Genomic DNA, 23717 nt, shown 5'->3' with positions numbered 1-23717 from the left:
ATTGACCAACTCAGTTATAAAAATCATACAAATACATTCTTTTTTGAAGTGGTTTGGAGGAAGTTTGGAAAGAGAAAATAATACATTTCTATAATTGAAAGTATCAAAATATACAAGTTTATAAATGAGGAGGATAAAATGACATTCCCTAAAGAATTTTAATATAATTAAGAAACAAACAAAGAATATTCTCTCACCTTCTGAAAATGGTATTTTGCAAACACTACTATCACATTATATAGGAAAAACTATTCAGTACTCTAAAGACTAATACCAATACATGATTTTATTCCATGTTTAAATTGGCTTAAGATTGTAAAGATGAAATGAATAGTCCAAATCTCTTTGTAGTCCATTTTGTACCTCACCCTCCCCTTGGGATTCAGTTGTCTTCTGTTAAAGTAAAAATGTAAAGATATTGACTTTAGTATAATTAACCCCCAAGTCAATCTATTATGTTGTTTGCTGTTATTTATAAGTTCAGCTGTTGACTAGTTATATAAACAACTAAAATTTATATGCATTTTAAAATTCAATTAATCTAACCAAACAGAGTAAATAGTTTTATTTATTTTTTAATTTTTCTTTCGTATCCTTTTCCTTTCATAAAAATATCTTTTATGTTCCATATATCAAGCATCTCATTCAAAAATTCCATATATTAAAATACCTTTTACTTGTGCTATAATTAAAACATCTCATTCAAAAATTCTAGCCTTCGAGTATAGCATTTAACCCTACTTCAATTTTATCAATAGAATATCATAAGCAAAATACATAGAAACCTCCACAAATCCCTCAAATCCAAGATCCAAAACAACATTTAGGACAAAAGGAAAAGGAAAAAAATTGCACTTAAGGTGTTCCTATATCCAAGTTCTCAACATCTGAACAACTAGCAGGGACAAAAATTTAATGAATATCATAGTATGCATTTCGCATCTCGATGTAAAATAAAATGTACAATCAACAGCATATAAAGTAAACTATCCCATAATGAATGGGCTCGACCAGCTAACTGTGGACAGATGGTTGAATAAAAGTTGTCGTGACACTCTACATCTACAACTTCCTTTTCTCCACCACCAATCTGATAGAGGAACCACAGAAACAGAACAGAAAAAGGTTGAAGAATGAAGCTATCAATACGCCGGTGCAATCTTACAAGCTTCTCCACTGAGCCAACATGACAATTATCAACCCCCTCCGGATAACATCTTGTCTGTACAGTCCTATATAGTGAAAACAACATATCACTAAATGTCACACAACCAATTAAGTAAATAAAACAACATTGATTGGGAATTTAGGAGACATCTTTGTCCTTCCACAAAAGATAAAAATGATATTCAGACATTTACCCACATTATAAACCTAGCGTAGGAGAAAAAGCATAGAAAAGCCACAGAAAACAAATAAAAATCAATAGATATATCAAATATTATTAAGGCTTCAGAGAAGAGAGGGTATTGCCATGTCCAAAGCATCTCTTGATCTGTCCCTGAGCATTAGAGAGTGACTGAGGTTCGGTTAAAGCCTCTGAAAAGGAGTGAGGGTATCTCCTTAGGTGCCTAATGCTGAGAAACTCCAGCAATGCTAGTCAAAATAGTTATCAAAAATCTCACTTTCTATTTTAGCCATCCACTTTTTCAATGTACACTCTTGACAAGAATTTCTACTTTAAATATCTTCCTTCAAACTATTCTTTGTTCCGTTCTTTTTCTTTTATCTTTTGTTTCAGATACAAATATATTTTTTAAATCGTCATATTTTTTCTTTCTTATTCACCCTTCTTTACAAAAATAGAAAGAGGAATAACAAAATCCAAACTCTTGACTGTTGTGGCTCAATAGAACCCCTGACATTCCCAATTCCAGAAAAAGACAATTTCTTACACTAGCGATGATTGTCCCACTTTGTCAGTTGTTAAATCATAATGTGCCATACTGTTTTGACTGAAGGTAGCTTTTCCTAGTGTAGGTGGGTAGGCTTCAAATGAATTACAGTTTGAGTCGTTAGTCTTCTATTGTAAGGGAGTTTGGCCGAGACTGTCTGGACATTCGTCCCTTTAAAATGGCTATAATATGCTAAAATGTGAATTGGATCTTAGTCTTTGACCTACTGTGAAAGATGACCCCAATTGTTCGAGTCTCAGTCTTGGCTGTGTGAGGCTCACCAATCTGGTGCTATAGTGGGTATATTTAACCATCCTTGGAGCAGAATATGTTCCACCTACCAATCCCTAATTATTTTAGACACAGTGCAAACAAGTAGAAAAAGAAACAATATAAAAGTACATGAGAAGACCAAATTAAGACAACACAGATGCATTCTCTACTTTGTATGTCGAAATCAGACAGGTACATGAGAAGTAGAAAGTGGAAATGAAACTGAGTCTCTGCATTCTTCATAATTTGAAGCTTCTATCAAATGAAAAGAATGAAGACTCCGTGCACCTAAAGCACACAATAGTCTTACGATCTCAAACATGTTACAGTAATCAATAGATTAGAAAAGAGTAAGGCTCAACTAATGCACCATCACATTCTTTTAAAGAGGATGTGGCTTGAGAGGCTTACCGAAGTTTATTTATCAGATTCATCAGTATGATTACCAAGCTCCCATGGGCCATCATCTTGATCATCCATCTCCTCAAGAATAACATATTTTGCAGCTGGATTGGTTGTCAATGACCTTGCCACATTCTCTTCACCTATTTCACCCTTTTGTAGCTTTTGGTATCTAAGAATTGCAAAACCAAAAAATAAAAAAATAAAAATGGATTCACATGGAATTATATGACTTTGACATAATGCACACTAGAAGTATATGAATCAAAGCTAAAAGAGCCAATTTGACTTTCTGAAGTAGAATATCATAAAGTTGTATATTCACTTATGAGGAAGAACAAGCCAACAGTGTTAAGTGAGGAGCTAATCAACTAGAATTGCCAAGAAGAATATCAATTTTCAATGTTCAAATACTGACAATCCTAATAGCACTTCAGGTGAAAATTATTCACCATCAACATTACAACTAACTACAAAAGAAATTTTACCTTTATATATTCTAGTCGGATAATTTGAATTAAATTTCAGCTGAACAAAACAGTGTAGTGTTCAAATTAAAATTGAACGATAAAGAACGCAGTTTTTAAGGTAGGAAAAATAACTAAATTGTGTTTGTACCAAAAATGCCAGTCAAACTAGAGGGTGACACATGGCGCGGATGACCCATATGAATGGTAGTGCTTGGTGATTTTCTTGAATATGCCTATCAAATAAATGGAGCAATGGAGGCAAAGTTTCAAAAAGCGGCTACGGTCGCCATAACGGTTGCGGTTGCGGTTGCATAAAAGCCGTAGCGTAACAGTTACAGTAACCAGAACCGTAATTTTTTTTATTTTCACACAATTTGAAGAAAACTTACCGATACGCATATTCTTTTTTTTCAGAATTACATTTATTGGGATTTAAAATAAATTTTGATCAATTTTTATTAATTTTTAAGTATGATCCAATATATTTCATTTTTTCAAATCACTATAAAAAGAGCTTTTTACATTTTATTTCAATAATTAATGACTTTAAGAATAATTGATTTTAAATGTCTACAAATTATTTTTGACCAATACCTGAACTAACTGAATAAAAATATTCACAATTATTAAATGAAATGATTATAAAAATAAAAATTGTGCCATAAACAAAAATTATTTTTGAGCAATTGATTTTATTTATTTTCTTAAAGACATTCACATTACAGTAACAAAATAAAAAATATTTACAATTAAATATTAAATAAAATGATTTTAAAAATAAATACAACCACTGTTTATATATTTTTTATTTTACATGACAATGTAATGAAATAAAAAAATTTTAAAAAATTATAAAGAAAAAAAAAATTATTTAAGATTTTTTCTTTGAACTACTTGAGTATTTGTTCTTTTTTTGTAAGCTTTTGTTTTTCTTTTTTTTGGGAAAGGAAACTATTCAGAATATTTTAAAATGGTGTAATGATGTGTAACGGACCATTACAGCCATTATAGTACCACTACGGCTGTTACACATGTAAATTTTCGTCACACCGCTATAGCGGTCGTAACGGGTGGCGGCAACCACCACAACCGTTACGTAACGACGTTACATAATGGTTGCGGCCGCTTTTTAAAACCTTGAGGGGAGGTTTCCTATTTTCTAGGAATTGGTTGAGAGAGACTCTTATCATGATATCTTCGGCACACCATATCCCTATTCATTGGGGGTTGGTTTTTAGCCATCACTCCTATTTTAAATAAACTTAGGACTATAACCTTGGGGTGAGGCATGGTGGTTACAACACTTTGAGGGGAGAGAATACCCGTAGCAGAGATTTTTTCTATCTAGTTAAGAGTGAGATGCTTTTACAATTAGAGCATTGACCTATTCTCTGTGACGGCAAAGGCTGGCAATGAATCCCAAGTCTTGCAGGGTTGGAACCATCCTACCAAATCTAAAATGGAAGGAATTGGTGGACCTATTGACAAGCAGCAAACAGTATCTCTTTGTCAAATTTCAAGGATGACCAGCTGAGCCTGAGCATAATGATACCATGGATGCCGATCTCTTTCCATAGAGGAGCCCTCACAACAACTCTATCCAACCATTTAACAGAAAGTGTTAGCTTAAGGCCATAGTCGTAGAGGGGAACCTAGGGCATACCTATCCCAATCTGGCGTGTTGGCACAAGCACAAGGGAGGTGACCTTTTGTTGAGGGGTAATAGCATACTACATGTGGAGGGCAGTGGTCTTTGAAAGCAGGGCCAAGTCTGTAAGTGGCCTGAAAAACAGAATGAGTTGGAGAAGGGATGGAGACCAAGTAGTCTTAGATGATTGATGGATGGGTCTTTCTTCTCTATGAGAGAGAGAACTGTGTTTCCTGCGCTCTTTGGGTCCTTAATAGAAACAGTGGCTATGGAGCAAGAGAAAAAGCAGTGGAGCAAAGCTGAATAATGAAGGAAGACAGTAATATAGAGGAAGAGAACTCGTGGGGCTTGAACTATATGTTGGAAAGGTGAGGAAGAAGAAAAGTGGGTATTAGAAATGGTTGAGAAATATTTATAATAATTGATCAGGTGGTAGTAGTGTTGATAAGGATACCAATGTTTGAATTCAAATTTGAAAACTATTTGAATTCTGGTGCCACCTGGAAGACAGCAAGTGCTGACCATCACATCAAAGAAGGATTTCGGCTTGTGATTATTTCCTAGGAGAGCCCCTCCAATATCCAAACCCTCATCTTTGTTCAAGGGAATTGTTTGAGGGGTACAATACTTGTCCCAGAAATGACAACCAAACTAGAGGGAAACACATGGCATAAATGACCCACGGTGATGGTGGTGCTCAGTAATATTAATGAATATGCCTATTAGATAATGAAGCAGTGGTGGTTTCCTATTTCTAAGAATTGGTTGAGATATATTCTCTCATGATATTTCTGGCAGACCATATCCCTATTTGTTAGGGTTGGTTTTTAGCTATGAAGCACGGGCACGGATATGGGACATGGCACGGACACGGGGATACGCAAATTTTAAAAAAATGGGGGACACGACACGTTGGGGACACGTTTAATATATATAATTTTTTTTATTTATTATATGTCTAAAATAAAAAAAAAAATTGTTAGAATTTACCATAAACCTACCACCACTACCACCTCACCTACTCCACTAAACCTAACCCACTACACCACTACCACCTCCACTTCACCTACTCTCCACCTACTCCCAAACACACTCCTATATAATAGGAATCCTTGTAATTGTAATATATACAACACTTCAATAATAATACAGTATTTGTAACATGGTATCAGAGCAAGGTTAAGAAGAGCAAGGTTAAGAAGCTAATAATTCTGCTTCACCGGCGGGCAGCAGCCTCGCCTTGGCCGCCCGCCGGACCTCCACACATACCTTCACTCCGCTGCCACAAATTCCACATCTCTCTCTCAACAGTCAGTGCAATCCCTCTCCTGCACTGAACTTCCGAGGAGAGAAACAAATCTCAAAATGCTGAAATTGAAAGAGAAAGGACAAGAAAAAGACACTGGATGGTCTTGTCTTCTCCATTGCCGCCATGATTCTTCTCGATCTCAACCATGGCGTCGTGGCTTGAAGATCTTTCAGCTACACAGATTTTCCAGCAATGGCGTTCCAACTTCCTCAAGTCGGATCTGACTCAGCCCAGCAAATCAAGCTTCCACACCTTCACCGAGCTCCCGTCGCGAGCCAACACGCCTTCCGACGAACTCAGATGGACGATTGGAGCCGGGCCACGTGTCTCGTCATCCTCGTCTTCGCAGAGAAGAACTATGAGCTCAACCTGAGCTTCAAACCTTTCAAGATCAACCCGACCTTTTACTTTTTCTGTAGCCACCAGCTTTCACCTCTAACTCATAGCTTTTCTGAAAACATGGAAATGTAATATATTCCAAATGTTTTCAATAATCCCACTTGCCAAAGCATGAAATGCTTGTCTTGCAGCTGCACGCCTTGCTTTGAGCACTGCTGTGTTACTGAAGAATTCACAGAGAGCTTTTTCAAGCTCTAGTTTTCAAGGGGGACACAACACACACTGCACTCTCTCTCTCTACTCAAGAACCCATCTTCCCCACTTTTTTGCCCACACCCGTGCTCCTTTTTTATTTTTAAACTATTTTTCACCTTTTTCTTTCCATCCACTTTACTTTTTCCATCACCACACACTACCAGCGCACATGATTTCCATTCGTATATTATTATTATTATTCTTATTATTATTATTATTCTTAATATTAAAAAAAAAAAAAAAAAAAAAAAAAAAACCAAACATATACAAACCCATTGCAGGTTTTCACCAAACCCGTGGGCCACGAAACCTTTTTTTTTTCATTATTATTCCTTTGCCAAAAAAATAAAATAAAAATAAAAAATAAAAAAAATAATAATAATAATTTCAGCAGACGAAGACGAACTGCTTATCAAACTCATTTTATTCATGTCGGGGCTCACCCCGATCACCATTTTACACCAAAAAAAAAAAAAAAAAAAAAAAAAAAACAACCAACCCACACACAAAACACAACCACACCCACAGTGGGATTTTTCTTCTCTATTCTGTCGCCGGTCTCTTCTTTTTGCCTCCGTCCTGGGCAGTCCTTGACGGTGTTGCCTCCGTGCTTCCTAGACCACCAAGCAAGTTTCCTCCTCCCTGCTCCTCCACTACAGCATATGGTGGACCTCCAAATCGGAACATCACGGTGGCCTTCCGCTTCAGCTCCTTGTTTTCTGTCTTTAGCACACTTATCTCTGCTCGTGCATCCTTATACATGCGTTGGAGCAGAGCCAGTTGGGCGTTTAGTTGCTGCACCTCATTTGTCCTGCTCTGCAGCCGGTGCGACAAGTTTGTGACCGCAGTCATGGTTTCCACACATGACTTCAGAGTATACTGATTGGCCTCAATATCAGTTTGCACCGCCATTTTTTGCTCCACCGACCGCATCGGAAAGTTTAACGGAGCAAAACCAGAGGTGTTTGGTTGCGGTTCACTGGCCACCGTCCCAGTTATTTCTCTTGTGGGCTCGTTCAGTTCTGGAAAGAGCGTGAGCAGACCACGGGAAGAGGAGGCCATGTTTTGGGTAGTTGGACGGGAAGAAGAGGCCATGTTGCTGAGTGTTTCAGAGACGGGTTGGTTACAGCGTATTACAGAGTTTCTCTCTCAGGCAAGGACGAGTTTTTCAGAAGATTTTAGCAGGTTTTCTGCCTCAGCCTCCGCATTGATTTATATAGAACATGACGAAGCGGCAGACACGCGCATCATGTGCCGCTCGACGCTCGCCGACAATATGGGCGCGCCTTTTGATGGCACGTCTTTTTATGGATTGGGCACGCCTTTTGATGGCACGCCTTTTTATGGATTGGGCACGCCTTTTGATGGCACGCCTTTTGAAAGATTGGGCACACCTTTTGAGGGTGCGACTTTTTAAGGGTCCGACAAGACTCTGTAAACTGTCCCGACATTGATTCCGGTTAGCTCCTTTATGGGTCCGACAAGACTCTGTAAACTGTCCCGACATTGATTCCGGTTAGTTTCTACAAGGGTCCGACAAGACTCTATAAACTGTCCTGACATTGATTCCGGTTAGCTCCTTTATGGGTCCGACAAGACTCTGTAAACTGTCCCGACATTGATTCCGGTTAGTTTCTACAAGGGTCCGACATGACCCCGTAAACTGTCTGCTACAACGGTCCGACATGACCCCATAAACTGTCTTCTACACCGTTATGACACCACCATACAGTGTCCTCTACATGGTTATGACACCCCCATACAGTGTCCTCTACATGGTTATGACACCCCCATACAGTGTCCTCTACAACGTTATGACACCACCATTCAGTGTCTTCACCAATGGTCTGACACGACCATACAGTGTCTCCTATCCTTTTTTTATTTTTATGTATTTTCTTGTTTTGTTCCTCTCTTCAAACTCAAGTTGGTTAGTTTCTATCCTCCTTGAGTTTGCGGGGGGCTGTTAGAATTTACCATAAACCTACCACCACTACCACCTCACCTACTCCACTAAACCTAACCCACTACACCACTACCACCTCCACTTCACCTACTCTCCACCTACTCCCAAACACACTCCTATATAATAGGAATCCTTGTAATTGTAATATATACAACACTTCAATAATAATACAGTATTAATTTTTATACAATTATAATAATAATAAAATTAATAAACATATTTTTTAAAAAAATTTAATAAAAAATGAGTGTTTTTAAATAAAAATAATTTATTTTATGAATTTTAAGTTTAACAAAAATAAAGATAAAAAAAAAGAAAAAAGGAAAAAAAAAGAGTGAAGGAAATAAAAGAGGAGAGAGAAACGGGTGAAATAAAAAAAGAGGGGAAAGTGAATCAGCAAAAGAGAGAAGTGAAATCAGAGAGAGAGAGAATAGGAGAAGGAGAAGTCGAAGAAGACGAAGGAGAAGAAGATGGAGACAGAAGACGAAGAGGACGAGGCGAAGAAGAAGAGAGCAGACAAAAACCTCAGCTTCTTCATTGATTTGAATAGGTTAGGCTCCTCTCTTCTCCTCCCTCTATCTCTATCTCTTTCTCTGTCTCTGTCTGTCCCCTCTCATCTCCTCCCTCAATCTCTGTCTTCTCTCCTCCCTTGATCTCTTTCTCTGTCTCCTCTTCTCCCTCGATCTCTTTCTCTCTTTCAATTAGGGTTCTCTCTTTCTCTCTTTCTCTCTTTCAGTTAGGGCTTCGATCCACCTCAGGCGTGTCGGGAAAGTGTCACAGTGTGTCCATGGCGTCTCCGACTGCAAAAATTCAAAAAAAAAAAAAAGGACACGTTAGAGAGTGTCGGACACGTGTCCGACGCGTGTCCGTGTCCGACGCGTGTACGCAGGCCCTGAGGACGTGTCGGTGCTTCATTGGTTTTTAGCCACTACTCTTATTTCAAATCAACTTAGGACTATTAAATTTGGGGGTGAGGCCTTGCAGTTACAACACATGGCATTCACCAATTATATTTTAAGCTACACTTTTGAAGTACTAACAGATAGGGATAGGTGGCAGTAACAGATCACTTCTGATGTCAGCAAATTCAAGACTACAGAAGATAATTGGGCCTCAAGTCATGCTGTTGGGATATATGGCACCTCAGGAGCTAACCTAGTATTCCAGTAGCTTGAGGTGGTTGAAAAAGTGGGGAAAGTGGCTCTGACAGCTAAAAGAGGCCTGGTTATATAAAGGAGCAGATTGCGGAACATATAGACACCCGTCCAATTCAACTCAAATTCAAGACCCAGCATCATTTATATTTCAATTTTTATCAAGTTGAACTGGCCTATGTAGGCATTGTTAAAAGACAATCCAAATTGCATCAAAGAATTACTAAAGCTAGAAATAGAGATATTTTCCAGATAACCATATGAAGAATTAACTTCTATTCTAGCAACACAAATAAGGAATAGCCACCACAAGATAAGCCATTTTTTTGTTCAAAAATTATATTGAATGACTTACTTGTACCAATTGAATAAGCTCACGCCAAACAGGATAGTAATAAGGCCAGCCCCTTTCAACCAAGTAAACTGATCATGGAAGTAAAAGACAGCAACCTGAACAAGAATTACATAACATAAAAAATAAGTTGATAACAGAATGGGGTCAGCAGTCTCTCAATGATCCTGAGAGCCAAAATCACAAATGTTGAAAACTTAAGCTCATCAGTCAATTGTTAATAGAAACATATAGATTCCAGTAACAATGCTGCTGGGTTTGACGTGAGGGAGCTACATACAAGGGCTCACACCTCACCAATGGAAAAGTTTGAGGAACTTGAATCTTAATCCAATTGGACAACATTTCAATGTAGCTAACTGCTAACTAATATACATCTAAATTAAACCAAAAAATCAAATTCAATTGACAACAGAAAAGATGGCCCGCTGTTGGACCTTGGCACATCACATGGGTCATTATTTGAGGGCTATACTGAGGCTAAGCCTTCAAAATCCATACTCTTTCAAAAAAAAAAAAATCTCTTTTTCTCGTATTCTACTCTGAAACTTTAGCATTAGCTACCTCAACAACCAAGTCAGTGCCTACAAACAGAATTTGATTGTTCTCAAGCATGACTGAGATGGTTGATCTTAATACAGCTGTACACAAATACAACTGTATCAACGGTTGAGATACAAAGTTCAGTATATCTGACTCTTTTTTGTAAGTGACGGAAGGAACCAACAGGACACTTTTGAGATATGAAGCACCGACACTTCAAAATAAGTTTTGTAGTTGTATCAGACATGTATCTGACATGGACAAAGTGGGTGTCCGACATGCCACATTGCATGTCCATTTTTTTAATAATTCCTTTTTTCACTGGACACGGCGGGCCACAGGGGGAACACGGCAAGATATGCATTGGGACATGACGAGGTCTTATTTTAAATTTCCAAAGCTAATTTCGAGAGTCGTATTATAATATATGGAAACATGAGGGTTGAATTTAAAATATATATATATATATATATAACTCATATCAGGCTATTGACAACGCAATATCTAACCACAATTGTGAAGTTGAGAGATTGCCTTCTAGCCCTTGAGCCCTAGTGCAACACAGATCTAGTCACTTGTGATTTAAATTTAGTGTGATTTTTAAAGCAAATTAGTATTGATTTTCATTAATTTTAGTTTGCTTATGGATGTGATATTTATAAACATAGCAAATAAAAATACATAAAATAAAATAAAATAATTTTTTCGCCGTATCCCTAGAGTGTCCTGATTTTTTTTTGAAATCACCATGTCCTGCATCCGTGTCTGTATCCGTGCTTCAAAGCTTTTAAGTTCCAAAAGTTGAAATTTTACTGATGTTCACTTAAACTAATTTGCAAGTGCCATCAAGAAAATGTCATGAGGCATTGCCTCTGTCAAAAATTAATTTTCTCATAAAATTCTTCAAATCTTAAGCAACATTTTGAATAAACATATATTCGAAATTGTGCACATAATATCAAAAGAAGTATGAGAGTAACTGCAAGATAAACAATGATACTACCTAACAATTCCTTCCCCTCAAGAAAACCTTACAGCATGCATGTGAATTAAGAAAAATTAGTGTTCAACAGTTATCATGGTTTATTCCTCCAATATAACTATCAAGCATTTATAGCTATTCCAGTTGATTTATTATAATGGAAGGTTGGATTGAAACACACAACTTGTAGCTTCCACCAACAAATTTCATATTCACTTAATAACTGGACAAACATATTAACTTAATAACTAGACAACAACCAGAACAGCTCATACCAAGATGGTGACAGCCTCCTTGACAACTCCTGCTATTGTCACAGTTACTGCACTAGTTACTGAAACAAGAATGTATTCTGTCAATACCTGCAAAAAAAAGAAAAGAAAAATAAAACAAATAAGAGGAGAAGGGAATAGGTTAAATCTTGTGTGAGAAGAACACTCTTTATTTATTTATTTATTTACATGTATAAATATCTCTATGTATTTTTCTTTTTTTATGAGCAGACACTCAAATGGAATTATGACTAATCTAATGATCATAAGATGGCAACATGAAAGGACTGTAAAGTTTGAAATCCAAATGAAAAATACTTTGTGATCAAAAAAAATCCCCAGCACAGCAACAGCATGCAGGGAAAATTTTAAGATTGGAAAGGAAAAAAGAAAAAGATAAAAACTGATAGAATACTTCAGGATAAAGGCTTTAAGATTTCTACCATAAAAAAGGCGAGAGTTCCACCAAGAAACATGAGAAGGCAACTCCGAGTGATATGCCATGAACTATTGAAGTAATTGCTAGTTCTGAATTCATCCCAAGGATCCATTATCAGAGAGAGCATAGCAGTTGCCACTGCCATCACTGGAGTTACATAGCTCATCAGGGTAAGTGGATTTTTCAGACCTGAAAACAACCGCATCAAACGCATTTTATGAGTATTTATGTGAACTTTGTACAGATGTTGCTGAATATTACACAGAATTAAATAACTTCTTCGTCAAAACAATTGAATTTAGACCAAGCCTCAAAAATCAGTTAACTTCACTGTCACCTAACTTGATCATCTTCACAAGAGGAAAAATTTATCCAATCCCTGCCCCTTTATTCCTTTTTTCAAGGTAAGTGGGGCTGATCAAAAGAAAAAATCTGACACTATGACTCACAATGATATATAAATAAAAATAAATAAATAAAAAAAGGTCATCAATCCATTGAACAGCAACATTATTTAAATTGAACAGATGGATGAAATCCATTGAAAACTCAATTCTTTTTCAGTTTTTTTGGCAAAGCTGCTTCCATGGCAGCTACCATCACAGCAAACCTATTCTATCTCTGGCCTCCCACTCTCTCTCAACACACAGATAACCATTCAATTCATGATCTCATTTTCTTCTTTTTTTCATAGAATGGACCAAAATGAAATTTGATAGGGTTTCCTACAAAAGAAGTTTATCACTTCACAAATTAAAAAAACAAATTTTATCCATCTTGCATCATAGTGAAATCGATTTTCATCACATAACTTCAGTTGAAGTTTACCAAGAGTAAGTGCCAGGGGACTTCAGTAAAATTTATATTTGTAATGCCACCGCTGTCACATTTCACCTAAACCAATATAAAATGGGATAGATAAAAAAACACTCTGAACATTCAAAGAGCAATATGTGCTTTCTGTATTGATGTTTGATTCTAATGAGAAATCTCATATCAATCATATATAATAACAAAGAAAGAGGATTCATGATTTAACCAAATTCGTTTTCTCTTCACCTCTCTATCTTCCCTCTTTCACCTTCCTAATTCAATTGTCTAAAAAATTTAAGATTTTTCGTTATTTGCGAGTCTTTTCTTTTAAAAAGAAGCAAAAATGGAAATAATTCTTTTATGGATTCTTAATAGGTGTTAAAACAACTCATTCTTTCATAATGTTTCATTGTGTTTCAATGCATTTTGGTATCTTTCAATGGAAATATTGGAATTTGATTGTCTACTAATGTTTGATGTCTGTTTCATAGGAAATGGAAGCATTACAATTGTTTTGATGAAAAGGAAAAAAAAATTCGATCGTTGAAAACACTATAATAACATTACTTCAAATAAAAACCATCAATTTTTGGATCCATAACTTCCACCTATGACCTATCATTTCCTCACAAACATAAAATGAAAAGGATTTTTCTCCTTAGGTGTCTAACTTGATGCATGATAAATATCAGGCATTCATGGATTTGTTTCTGATTGTAAAGGTCTAAGAATTGGAACCAGAGTTTATAAAAAGAAATACTAAGTTCGGTTCATCAAGAATTCTCCTTTAATCTGACCCAAGTTTAGCCTAAACCTCAACCAATTTAACCCATTCACCCACTAAACCAAAATTTGACTCTCTCTTTAGTTAGCCGGGGGAACCTATAAAGATAAAAAACTGAGGCTCATAGTATTTGATAGTAGGCATCCTTGATTCCCTTTCTTAAGATTAAATCCTACATCATGAAGTACTTTTTATGAACTTTCCTCTGCCAAATGACGAGTTAAAAAATCCAACATTTAAAAAAAAAAAAAAAAAAAAAAAAAAAGGTACTTTACCATTCATGTTTAATATTAGATTACATGATATATATTAATAACAAAGGAAAAGTGGTATCGAGACCATTGGCAATCTACCAAGACAGTTTTTGGGGATGGCTCTATATAATGATATATAAAGATCAAAACGGAGATCCGCACATTTGAACATGTATTTATATCTGACAGCTAGTGAACTTGCTAAAATTATCATTCAAAAGTAAACGGTAGTACTTACCATATACTTCTTTCTTTATGTCCATTTTGGTATAGTACGCACCAACAGAATGAAAATCCCAGAACCAAGCCAAGAAAAATAATGTAAGCGCACATAAAATGAAGGGGAAAACAAAAAACAAGAATAGGAAAAGAAAATATGTTCATAGGATGAAAAACAGACACAAAGAGAAGCAATACCTGAAGAAGAATCTGAGTCATGGTCCAACGAAATCCAGACATAACAGCAGCAAGCATAACAAAAATGAATCCCCAAAATTCAAATTCAGTTTCCTTCGCAACTGCGGTACACACAGATGTAAGGCAGGATTTAACATCGAGGTTATATATAATATAAGTATCGGATAGAGCAGAAATGACTGAGACATAAATTTGATAAGGTTCTCAACAATAGTGAGGTTGGTTGCCATTGATTTTACTCTTCAGACAAGTGAAAGAAAATACTTTTCCATAAGAAGTGTAATTAAAGACCATTAGATCAATCTTTGTCTGGCAAATCCATAAACATAATGTAAATGTATAAACTAAAATAAAGCACAAAATCTGGCCTGTTATTATGAGAGGCACATAGTCACTATCCTAAAGCTGTATTGTCTTTCCACGCGAAGGTTTTAGCAGACAATGAACCCTGTGTGAATAACTGCTAGTCCTCCAAGATACAACCCAAATCACTGCCAGTCCTTCCGATGCTCGTTCACACTAAGGGTTAATGAACCGTGTGTGATCGGAGTTTCCAAAAAATAGATATGCAAATAATAAAGAGAAGGAAAAGAAATATTTGTTTTTAATGTGTAATATGTACAGCCTCAAACGTCCTTTTATGCACTTGAAAGCAAGGTTGTTAAAATCAGGATCCCACTAGATAGGATTGTTGGGAGGGACTTGTGGATCCAATCGTAGAATCGGATCAAGGATCGTAAGATTCTACTTTCAATGTAAAATAAAACGGAAAATTATCCACAAAAATAATGTATCTTAAATAATTTTAAAATCATTAAAGAAAAATGATAAATTTGATATAATGCATCTTTTATGTTGACATAAAATTAGAGGAGATGTTGGAGAAAGAGTTTACAGTCAAATTTCTTATATAAATGTATACATATACGTACACATATAAGAAATAAATAATAAGAAATGTTTTTAGTAGGATCAGGATCGTAATAGAATCGGCATCGTATGTGACTCTACACGATTTTATGACTAGGATCGTAGTCTCTTTAAGATCCTATTGACTTTAAGATCCTAGTGCGATTCAGATCGTTTACCCCAACTAGAGATCAGAATTCTAATAACCATGCTTGTAAAGTGACTATTCATTAGGGACACAACCCTTGGCTTCAAAAGACATGCCTTTTAGAAAACAACTATTCACTTACATTTAACAAACTTTAAAATGTATTTATGTAACAAATACATGTATTTATGTAAACATTTGCCTTTTAAAATATAATTTACTTTCTTTGAAGGAGCTCTCACTCCCAAGGTATCTTAATACCTATGTTTTTTATATATGCATAATTTTTAATATATTTATAAGATAATTATAATGTCACAATTCAATTACAGTTAACCCGATAGTTGAACCAATGACTCTTAGTCCGGGTTCCATTTTCAGTTTGCTCCATGGTCCGGGTTTCAAAATAATGATTTGAGATCAACTGCCAGCAGGACAACAAAAGAAGGAAATGATATCTCAACCAGGAAAATTACAGCTTGATTCCAACTATCCTAGGATGAAAGCATGTCTGGAATATTGTTGCTATTACTATTCTTAAAGATTCCTCAAATTCCATTTTGTCACACACTAATCCATTGAAGTGAACATCACCTTCAATTGAGATTCTCCACTTACCTTTAATACTTTTAGAAAGTACATATAGCTAGCTTTCTTAAATGTACAGGACATAGTGTATATGCATTTAAGTTCTGGGCATAAAGAAAAGAAGGCTTAGTTTCTGAGGAGAGGAAAGAAACAAATAAATCCTTTAAATGAATGTCATTACCCTTTAAAGTGTCGTTCAAACAATGGGTATAAACTGCACAATAGTAGGTTGACATCACGAAAGCACGAAAATATAGCACATGCATACTGATGTATATCATGTATCAAATCTTTTGTAGTTTGCATACTATAACATACATCCAAGATGAAAAAATAACTGTGCAAGCCATGCATATCATTTTACATGTCCAACGTACCACACCATATGTCTTAAATGGTTAAATTATCCAAATAACGAAAAATATGCTACTGATTAATGAAATTTATCAGCTCTCATCTGTCACGAGCGATTACTCCACTTAATATATGCAAGAAGAAAGGTGTCACTAAATTACTAGTATTTATTAACTAAAATGGCAGGGATCCCACCAAATCCAACCAATTAAGGATTTCCAAATATAAAAAAAATAAGGATAAAACAAAAAGGTTTTGCCGAACAACAATTACCATGCACAAGGTGTCTTAAAACAAATGTTGTGTAAGAATTATTGTATTGACTATAAAATTAGTAAAAGTAGTAGAAATGAAATTAGTAACAGACAATACAAATGAGAAGCTACATACCTGTTAACATTATTCCAATGGATATAATAAAAATGATACCGAAAAGTTTAAAGCTTGGAGACTCCAATCTTTCACCCCCAAAAAAAACAGAAAAGAAAAGAAAAGAAAAGAAAGAAGAAATTAAAATCCATAACAATAGATAACTCCAAAGAAATCATAATTATTGTTAGAGAATAAATAAATAACATTACTTTGGACAAGGGATTATCAAATTATATAAACAAAGATAGAATAGAAGGGCATAGTTTATATATTACAAAGCTGACAAAAAGGCCATCAAATTTCAAAACCATCACTTAAAAGGCGAGATAACTTTGTTTGAAGTGCAAGAGACATCCTATATGTAACTGTAGTGCCCTGGTATTATTTTGCATCTTGCATATGCATGTTCGTTATCCCTTTTATATGAAAATGCTCTATAATAAGTATATGCAATTCAATTAAGACTGTGTTGAAATACCTATAACTGTGTTACAATTCGACGACTTATGTCCTTGATATGAGAATGTGGAAATGAAGTTGATAGCACACGTGAAAAGAAGAAAAATAGCAAATATGAAATTTCACATCGAGCACATTTAGGGCATCATGGATTGAAATTTTGGATTCTTAAGTATCTCACCAAAATTCTAGCTCAAATTTTAATACTTCTCTTATTTGATCAACTAAAACTATATCATCTACAAATAACATACACCAGAGGATATCCTCTTGAATGTTCCTAGTAAGTTCAATCATAACTAATGCAAAAAGGTAAGAACAATATTTAAAGAAACTACAGGAATAATTAATTGGTAAATATTAAGGTCATTTGATGATGTTTTACCTAAATGCAAAAGCAAATATAAGGAGAAATATAGGAGCTGCTGATTTACACTGCAAAAACAGAGGAAGAGAATTTGAAATTAGATAGTTTCATAGATGTATAATACAATGAACAAGCCACAAATATCACTTTCCGTTGGATATTTGATATAAATTTAGGTCCATATGACAATGTAAATGTAATACACAATAAGAAAAAATTGAAGACCAACCATAGTGGCAAATGTAACAGAGATGAAAACAAGGGAGGCATTGCTTAAGTTAATATCCAGTGCTGTTCCCAAAGCAGTTGGTACAACTGTGAAAGGCAAAGTCCATCTGTAGCATTAGTTGTTAGAATAGTTAATAAATAAGCAGCTGAAATTCAGTCAAACGATAAGAAGAATCAGGATCAAATTTTGGGTAAAATTGAAATCTAAATGAGAAAGAGATAGTATAACCAAATAAGAGATTCACAACATCGGAGAGAGGAAAAGATGAGACAATGTGCATTGATGAGGAATGGAATATTTCTAATTCACAATAGAGTAATACAGCATCATAAATATTTCTATGAAGCACGACACTTCTAACAAGGTGGCATGTCTGTATCATGTCCATGTCAAACAGTTCTCAAAATGTGTCGGACACTCCAAGCGTGTACTATTATTTTTAATTTTTTTTAGACCAAGACACTCTTTGAACGCTTGGGGGACAGACGTGTGACGTGTTCATCACACACATGAAACTAATTATAAGAATGAACAAAATGAATTAAGATAAAAAGATTTAAAAAATAATGTAAATTTATAAAAATTAGTGTCATGTTGCACTTTTTTTTTATTTATTTATTTTATGACTTTGAATGATATATTAATATATATGCCATATAATAAATATATAAAACTATATATTTTGTATCCTTCACATGTTGTGTCCTACATTTTTTGAAAAAATTTGTATCGACATGTCTATGCTGTGTCGCAGGTCCATGTCCATGTAGTGCTTATTAGATGAGAAGTAACCAATGTTCTAGTGAAAAAACAAAAAACAAAAAAAAGGAATAAATAAATAAATGAAAAAATTGTATCTAAAAGAGCAAAAGGAAGGTACAGAGCAAATTCGCAAGCCAGTGTGGTATTCACAACTATGATTAGTACCAAGGGCAGAGCCGGGATTCTTCCATTTGGGGAGCCAAAAGGAAGGTACAGGGCAAATTCGGTCAGACAAATGGTGGGTCAGGCCAAGTTTGAATAGATTAAATAATTATTAAAATATTACTATTTTTTTAAGATAGAAAAGCATTACTTAACGTAGGCCAATTAGCCTAATCAAAAACTATAGAAAACTAATCTCAATTTAGATATACTACTCAATTCTTATATGCCTACGTAATTATTTGAATAGTATTTAATAATTTTGGGCTCATAAAGCTTCACAAGTGGTCCAATTTTAAAACTACAAGAACCTAAATAAGAAACCAATTTCTTTTCTCTATTTAACTGCTTTTAGCAAAAACAAAAAGTTTTGTTTAATATGATTTCACACTAATCAAATATACTAAACTTTTAATTACCAAAAAAGTAGACTATATATTTCTTGTTTATAGAAAGATTTTTTTAACGTGATTACCAATGGATTTTTAACCGGAGGCCGGATAAAATTTGACCTAGTTAGTTTTAAATGAGTGAATTATGACCGTTTGAGTTGAGACACAGAATCTACCCAACAGTCAGGAAACCAAATCAGACGTCTAGTTCAGGGAGAGGATGTCTTGTGTGATGTCTAGATCAGTAAACTCTCGGGATTTTGCATTCTAGGCATCTGGTATTGGGAAACGTTATGATTTTGATACAAACTTGGTTTGAGGACATAAGTTTGCTTTTATATGATTGATTGCCCTTGTGATATTCCTGGCATGAAACCTCTTTATACTTGCTACGAATTATTTCTTGATTATCAAATCATACAAACATAATAGTTTCACTACTTGTATAAACTGTTTTAAATAATTTCATCCACAGGACAAATCTACTCCAGAAATTAAACTATTCACTGAGTTGGTCAACTCACACTTCTATTCACCATTTCAGGTAGTAAGGCTCCAAAAGGCTCATGTCTATGTCAAGTGCTATGAAACTGTGTAAAATAGAAAACATTCACTTGTGAAGACTTTTGGCTTGCTAAGATACCCCTTTTATCATTACGCAAATAATAGTGTATGTTTCATTTATATAATGACCCTTTTATTTTAGGCCACTTGATGTAAGTATCTTAACATAGGCATTTGTGTAAAAATTACATGCACTATGGGACTGACCTAAGCACAAGCTCTATACCAAGAACCACACATTGACCCTCACTTAATGATACATACTTCTGTTGCAACTTAATTAAATTTTAAGCAAATGAAGCACATGAGACCATCGATTAACCAAGTTGGTTGCTGGCCAGTCATGATGCCGAACCTGGAGGGTAGGGTTTGGGTCATGATAGTTCCATGCTCACATATAACATAATGTGGTATATGAAACAACACAGGAGCCGTTGAAGTATATCTTCTGACTGTTCATTTACCAGGCCAATCAATTTTCTTGTATCTTTTATTAAGGGATTGCCACATCCTCTGTTCATGTTCTTTTCGAAATTGCTGATGGTGTTCTCACCATTAACTTCTTTTGTCTTGAGAGTAATGAGCATTCAAAAATATATAGCACAATCAATAAGTTTCACAATTTAAATTCTCTTGCATAAACCCATACGTATATTATGCATAATGAGTTAATCTAACCACAAGACCTAGTTGACATTGTAAACTATCTAGGAATGCTTTTCTCTTGCCAATGTTGGCATCTACCTCTCAATTCAGTTACATATTCTAGCCAATCAACTATGAAGCACAGATACTTCAAATAGGGTGACGTATCCGTATCGTATCGGATACTCCTTGGATACTCGCGGATACGTATCGGATGCTTATTAAAAGTATCGGATACTTTTTAATTATTTTTTCATTAAATTTGGAGTATAAGATACTTAATTTTAAAGTATCGGATACTCCAAGTCATGTTTACTTGTTTTATGAAATTAGAATTGTAACATTTCTTACATAGTAATATAATATAATTGCAAGCATAAATATAAAAATATTTTTCTAATACTTTGTTAAATTCTTCGATAAGAAGAGCATAGTGAGTTAAATAATAGAATTTATCAAATTGATGTATCCTAATTATTTCATGCATGTCCCCTATAACTACATAGAAAGTAAGAATTAACAAGAGAATATAACAACGGTAAAATTAAATATCAATAAATATATAAGCAAGTAAACTTGAATGCAATATTTTTCACTAGTCTCAAAGGAAAAAACATAGGGACAAGCTGTGAATTGTTCTATTATTGTAATATAAATATATTAAACTTGATATTGAAATGAAACATTTGCAAGACCTATTAAAAATTTTAAAAGTAAACAAGCTACTAGCTTAAATTAATACAAAATTCTTAAAGGTTAGTATTTTGCATTATAAAATTACATTGTGGTTTCTTAACGTTCTTTAGCTTATGTGTAATTCACTATTAATAATTTTAAAAAATATATTTTTCACAAACGTATCCTAACCGTACCGGTATCCTATTTTTTTAGGTTTTGTCGTATCGCCATATCCGTATCGTGTCGTATCCATATCTCGTATCCATATCTATGCTTCCTAGCCAATCAAAGTTATAATTCATTGCACTCCAATATTTATTCTTTTAAAATAAAAGAAAAGAGGCTAAGGGAACTTATCTACACTGGCAATTTCCACATAAACTACAATGTTACTCAGGAAAAACAACAAAAGACATGAAAATTCATAAACGAATACACCAAAATTGAATTTATACCCAAATTGGTTGAGTAAAACAAAAGAACAGGATATAAAAGCAAGAGAGTTACCTCTCATGAAGTAATCCCTCCATGACATAGTTACCCTGGGCTGAAATCTTTGAGGCCAAAACCATGTTATAGCTGTTGATAACACAGCTTGCATCGCAAAGTGAAATGTATTCATCAATAAAGGAGCTGGGAACTTTCCCAAATCATCTCCTAAGAGAGTTTTATTGTACCTGGTGGAACAGAAGCATATTAAGAACAAACAAGTTTAAAACAGTGAGAAGAAAAGGTTTTAAGAATCAAACATTTAGCCAATTACTGATTGAGTATAGGACAAACTTACAGGGTCAAAATCGTGCTGAAAGTGTACCAGACAAGTATAAAAAACAAAGTCTTCATGACATCAATGGCAGAAATAGCACTCTTTCTATGTGAATGAGATGCTCCATGGTTATCCATAGAATTGGAGCCATTTTCTCCAAGATTTGAGAAATTTTGCTCTCTTTCAGACACATTTTCAATATCAAAAGCCACATACTTTCCATTTGCATTTCTCACATCATGAGTTGGAACACCATCCTTATCATTTTCACCATTCATCTCCCCGTCTAAATGACCCTTTTCTAACCCACCTTGTTGTAGCAAAGGCAATTCAAAGTGGAAGTCCTCTATTAGATCCACATTTTCTAATTGGTCATCTGTATGGAATACCCCATCTTCATCACACCAACCCGAGAAAGAAGGTTCCCTCGGAAGACTTGACCCTTGACTTCGTTTCTGACTGTAGTTATGTTCAGTGATCTTATCCTTTTCTGTATCTGAATCACTCTCGTTCATCTCATTTCCTGCTTGAGGTCAGAGCCATCTACACTCCAACCCTCCCAACCACCCAACAGCCAACAAATTTACTTCAGAACTTACAAAGCTTGTCTGAATGAACTGAAAATGTACTAATCCAAAGATATCAAACTAGACCCTTCCTATCCAAAACACCAACCACAAAATCAATCAATTTCCGACTAACCCACCCAAATTCAATGTCAAGTACACAACTCCAATTAATACAAACACCGGAATACAACCTGTTATTGCAAAATTAACATAAATTGTAAATGAAAATATTACATAAATTTAAAAAATGAAAAAAATAATCTATGGTCAAAGACTAAGCTCATAATTTACATTTCAGAACCAATTTTCCAACCAAAAAAGTCAAATAATCAACTCCAGCTGAGACTATTTATAGAATTTACAAAATCTGATAAAAATTCAATGAAATTCAAGCCACAATTCAAACAACTAACTATAAAAAAATGAAAACGAAACCGATGGGAGTTCATAGACAGACGTGATTTTCATAAAGCTTCAACGAGAGTTGCAGAGAGAGAGAGAGAGTCAAAATGACCTGAGGTCGTAGAGAGATTGATGAAGCGTTTGATCGAGGAGAGAGATAGACAGAGATCGATCCGATCTGGTTATTTGTCGAATGGTTTGGGTCGGTGAGAAATCAAAAGATTTCGGAAAGTGTTTGGTGGGTTGAATGGTGATTGAGCGTTTGGTATTTTTCTGGTTTGGGTGTTGTTGATGGTTTCGTTAGTGCGTTGCTTTCCCTTCTAAATAAAGCGTTGCTTTTTCTTTATTTTCATTTATTGTTGAAAATCTCTAACACAACCCCCTGGTTACTTCTTATGCCTGTGACCCATTAAGAGTCCGGATTTGTTAAAATTAAAAAACTCAATATTACAGTAAAAATTGATTTATTATTCAATTAATTGATTTATTGATCTAAATTGTTTATCTTATATAAAAATATTATTCATATAAAAAATTAAATTAATCAATCATTGATTGTCATACTATTACATTATTTTTATTTATACAACTTACATCTTTTCAAAAGTAAATTGTTCAAGTATTATAATATATATGTAATTTGATCATGTATGATCACTCTAATTTTTTACATGTGTACTCTTCTCAGTTTGTTATATAAGATAAACGGTTAAAATTATTGACACAAGTCCAGATTAGTCTCACAATGCACTATTTTTTCTCATGAAGTTGAGATATTCAACAT

General features: G+C 34.7%; 1 protein-coding gene across 3 annotated transcripts; it reads right to left on the bottom strand.

Moving 5' to 3' along the window:
* Nucleotides 1-725: 725 nt before the first annotated feature.
* LOC114274064 (Nucleotide/sugar transporter family protein) lies at nucleotides 726-23354 on the bottom strand. Of its 3 annotated transcripts, XR_014338275.1 has the most exons (14): nucleotides 23046-23354; nucleotides 21984-22722; nucleotides 21704-21873; nucleotides 17994-18079; nucleotides 17783-17832; nucleotides 16957-17024; nucleotides 14568-14668; nucleotides 14389-14401; nucleotides 12304-12488; nucleotides 11864-11950; nucleotides 10067-10161; nucleotides 9082-9357; nucleotides 2580-2742; nucleotides 726-1232 (listed from the first exon to the last, which is right to left on the bottom strand). XR_014338275.1 is itself a non-coding variant. In XM_082883544.1 (13 exons), exons 2-12 carry the CDS (start codon nucleotides 22475-22477, stop codon nucleotides 2586-2588), a joined length of 1506 nt encoding a protein of 501 aa, XP_082739670.1. In that variant the 5' UTR covers nucleotides 22478-22722; nucleotides 23046-23354; the 3' UTR covers nucleotides 726-1232; nucleotides 2580-2585. The 3 variants fall into 3 exon arrangements, 2 of the variants coding, with proteins under 2 accessions (XP_082739670.1, XP_082739671.1); XM_082883544.1 differs by lacking the exon at nucleotides 9082-9357; XM_082883545.1 differs by lacking the exon at nucleotides 9082-9357 and having other exon boundaries at nucleotides 22989-23333.
* Nucleotides 23355-23717: the final 363 nt, after the last annotated feature.

This window comes from Camellia sinensis, chromosome 8 (genome assembly GCF_055761805.1).
Source record: "Camellia sinensis isolate YWXY chromosome 8, ASM5576180v1, whole genome shotgun sequence".
Classification (NCBI taxonomy): Eukaryota; Viridiplantae; Streptophyta; class Magnoliopsida; order Ericales; family Theaceae; genus Camellia; species Camellia sinensis.
Note: the sequence above shows the minus strand (reverse complement) of the source record. Positions and strands in the feature narration are given on the sequence as shown.

Excerpts from the sequence above, each read along its gene's own strand:
- LOC114274064 (XM_082883544.1), bottom strand. The coding sequence starts at position 22,477 with ATGAACGAGAGTGATTCAGATACAGAAAAGGATAAGATCACTGAACAT. Across the intron at positions 17,833-17,993 it reads CTGTTACATTTGCCACTATG|TGTAAATCAGCAGCTCCTAT; the intron begins GTTGGTCTTCAA and ends CTGTTTTTGCAG. Across the intron at positions 14,669-16,956 it reads CATTGGAATAATGTTAACAG|TTGCGAAGGAAACTGAATTT; the intron begins GTATGTAGCTTC and ends TGTGTACCGCAG.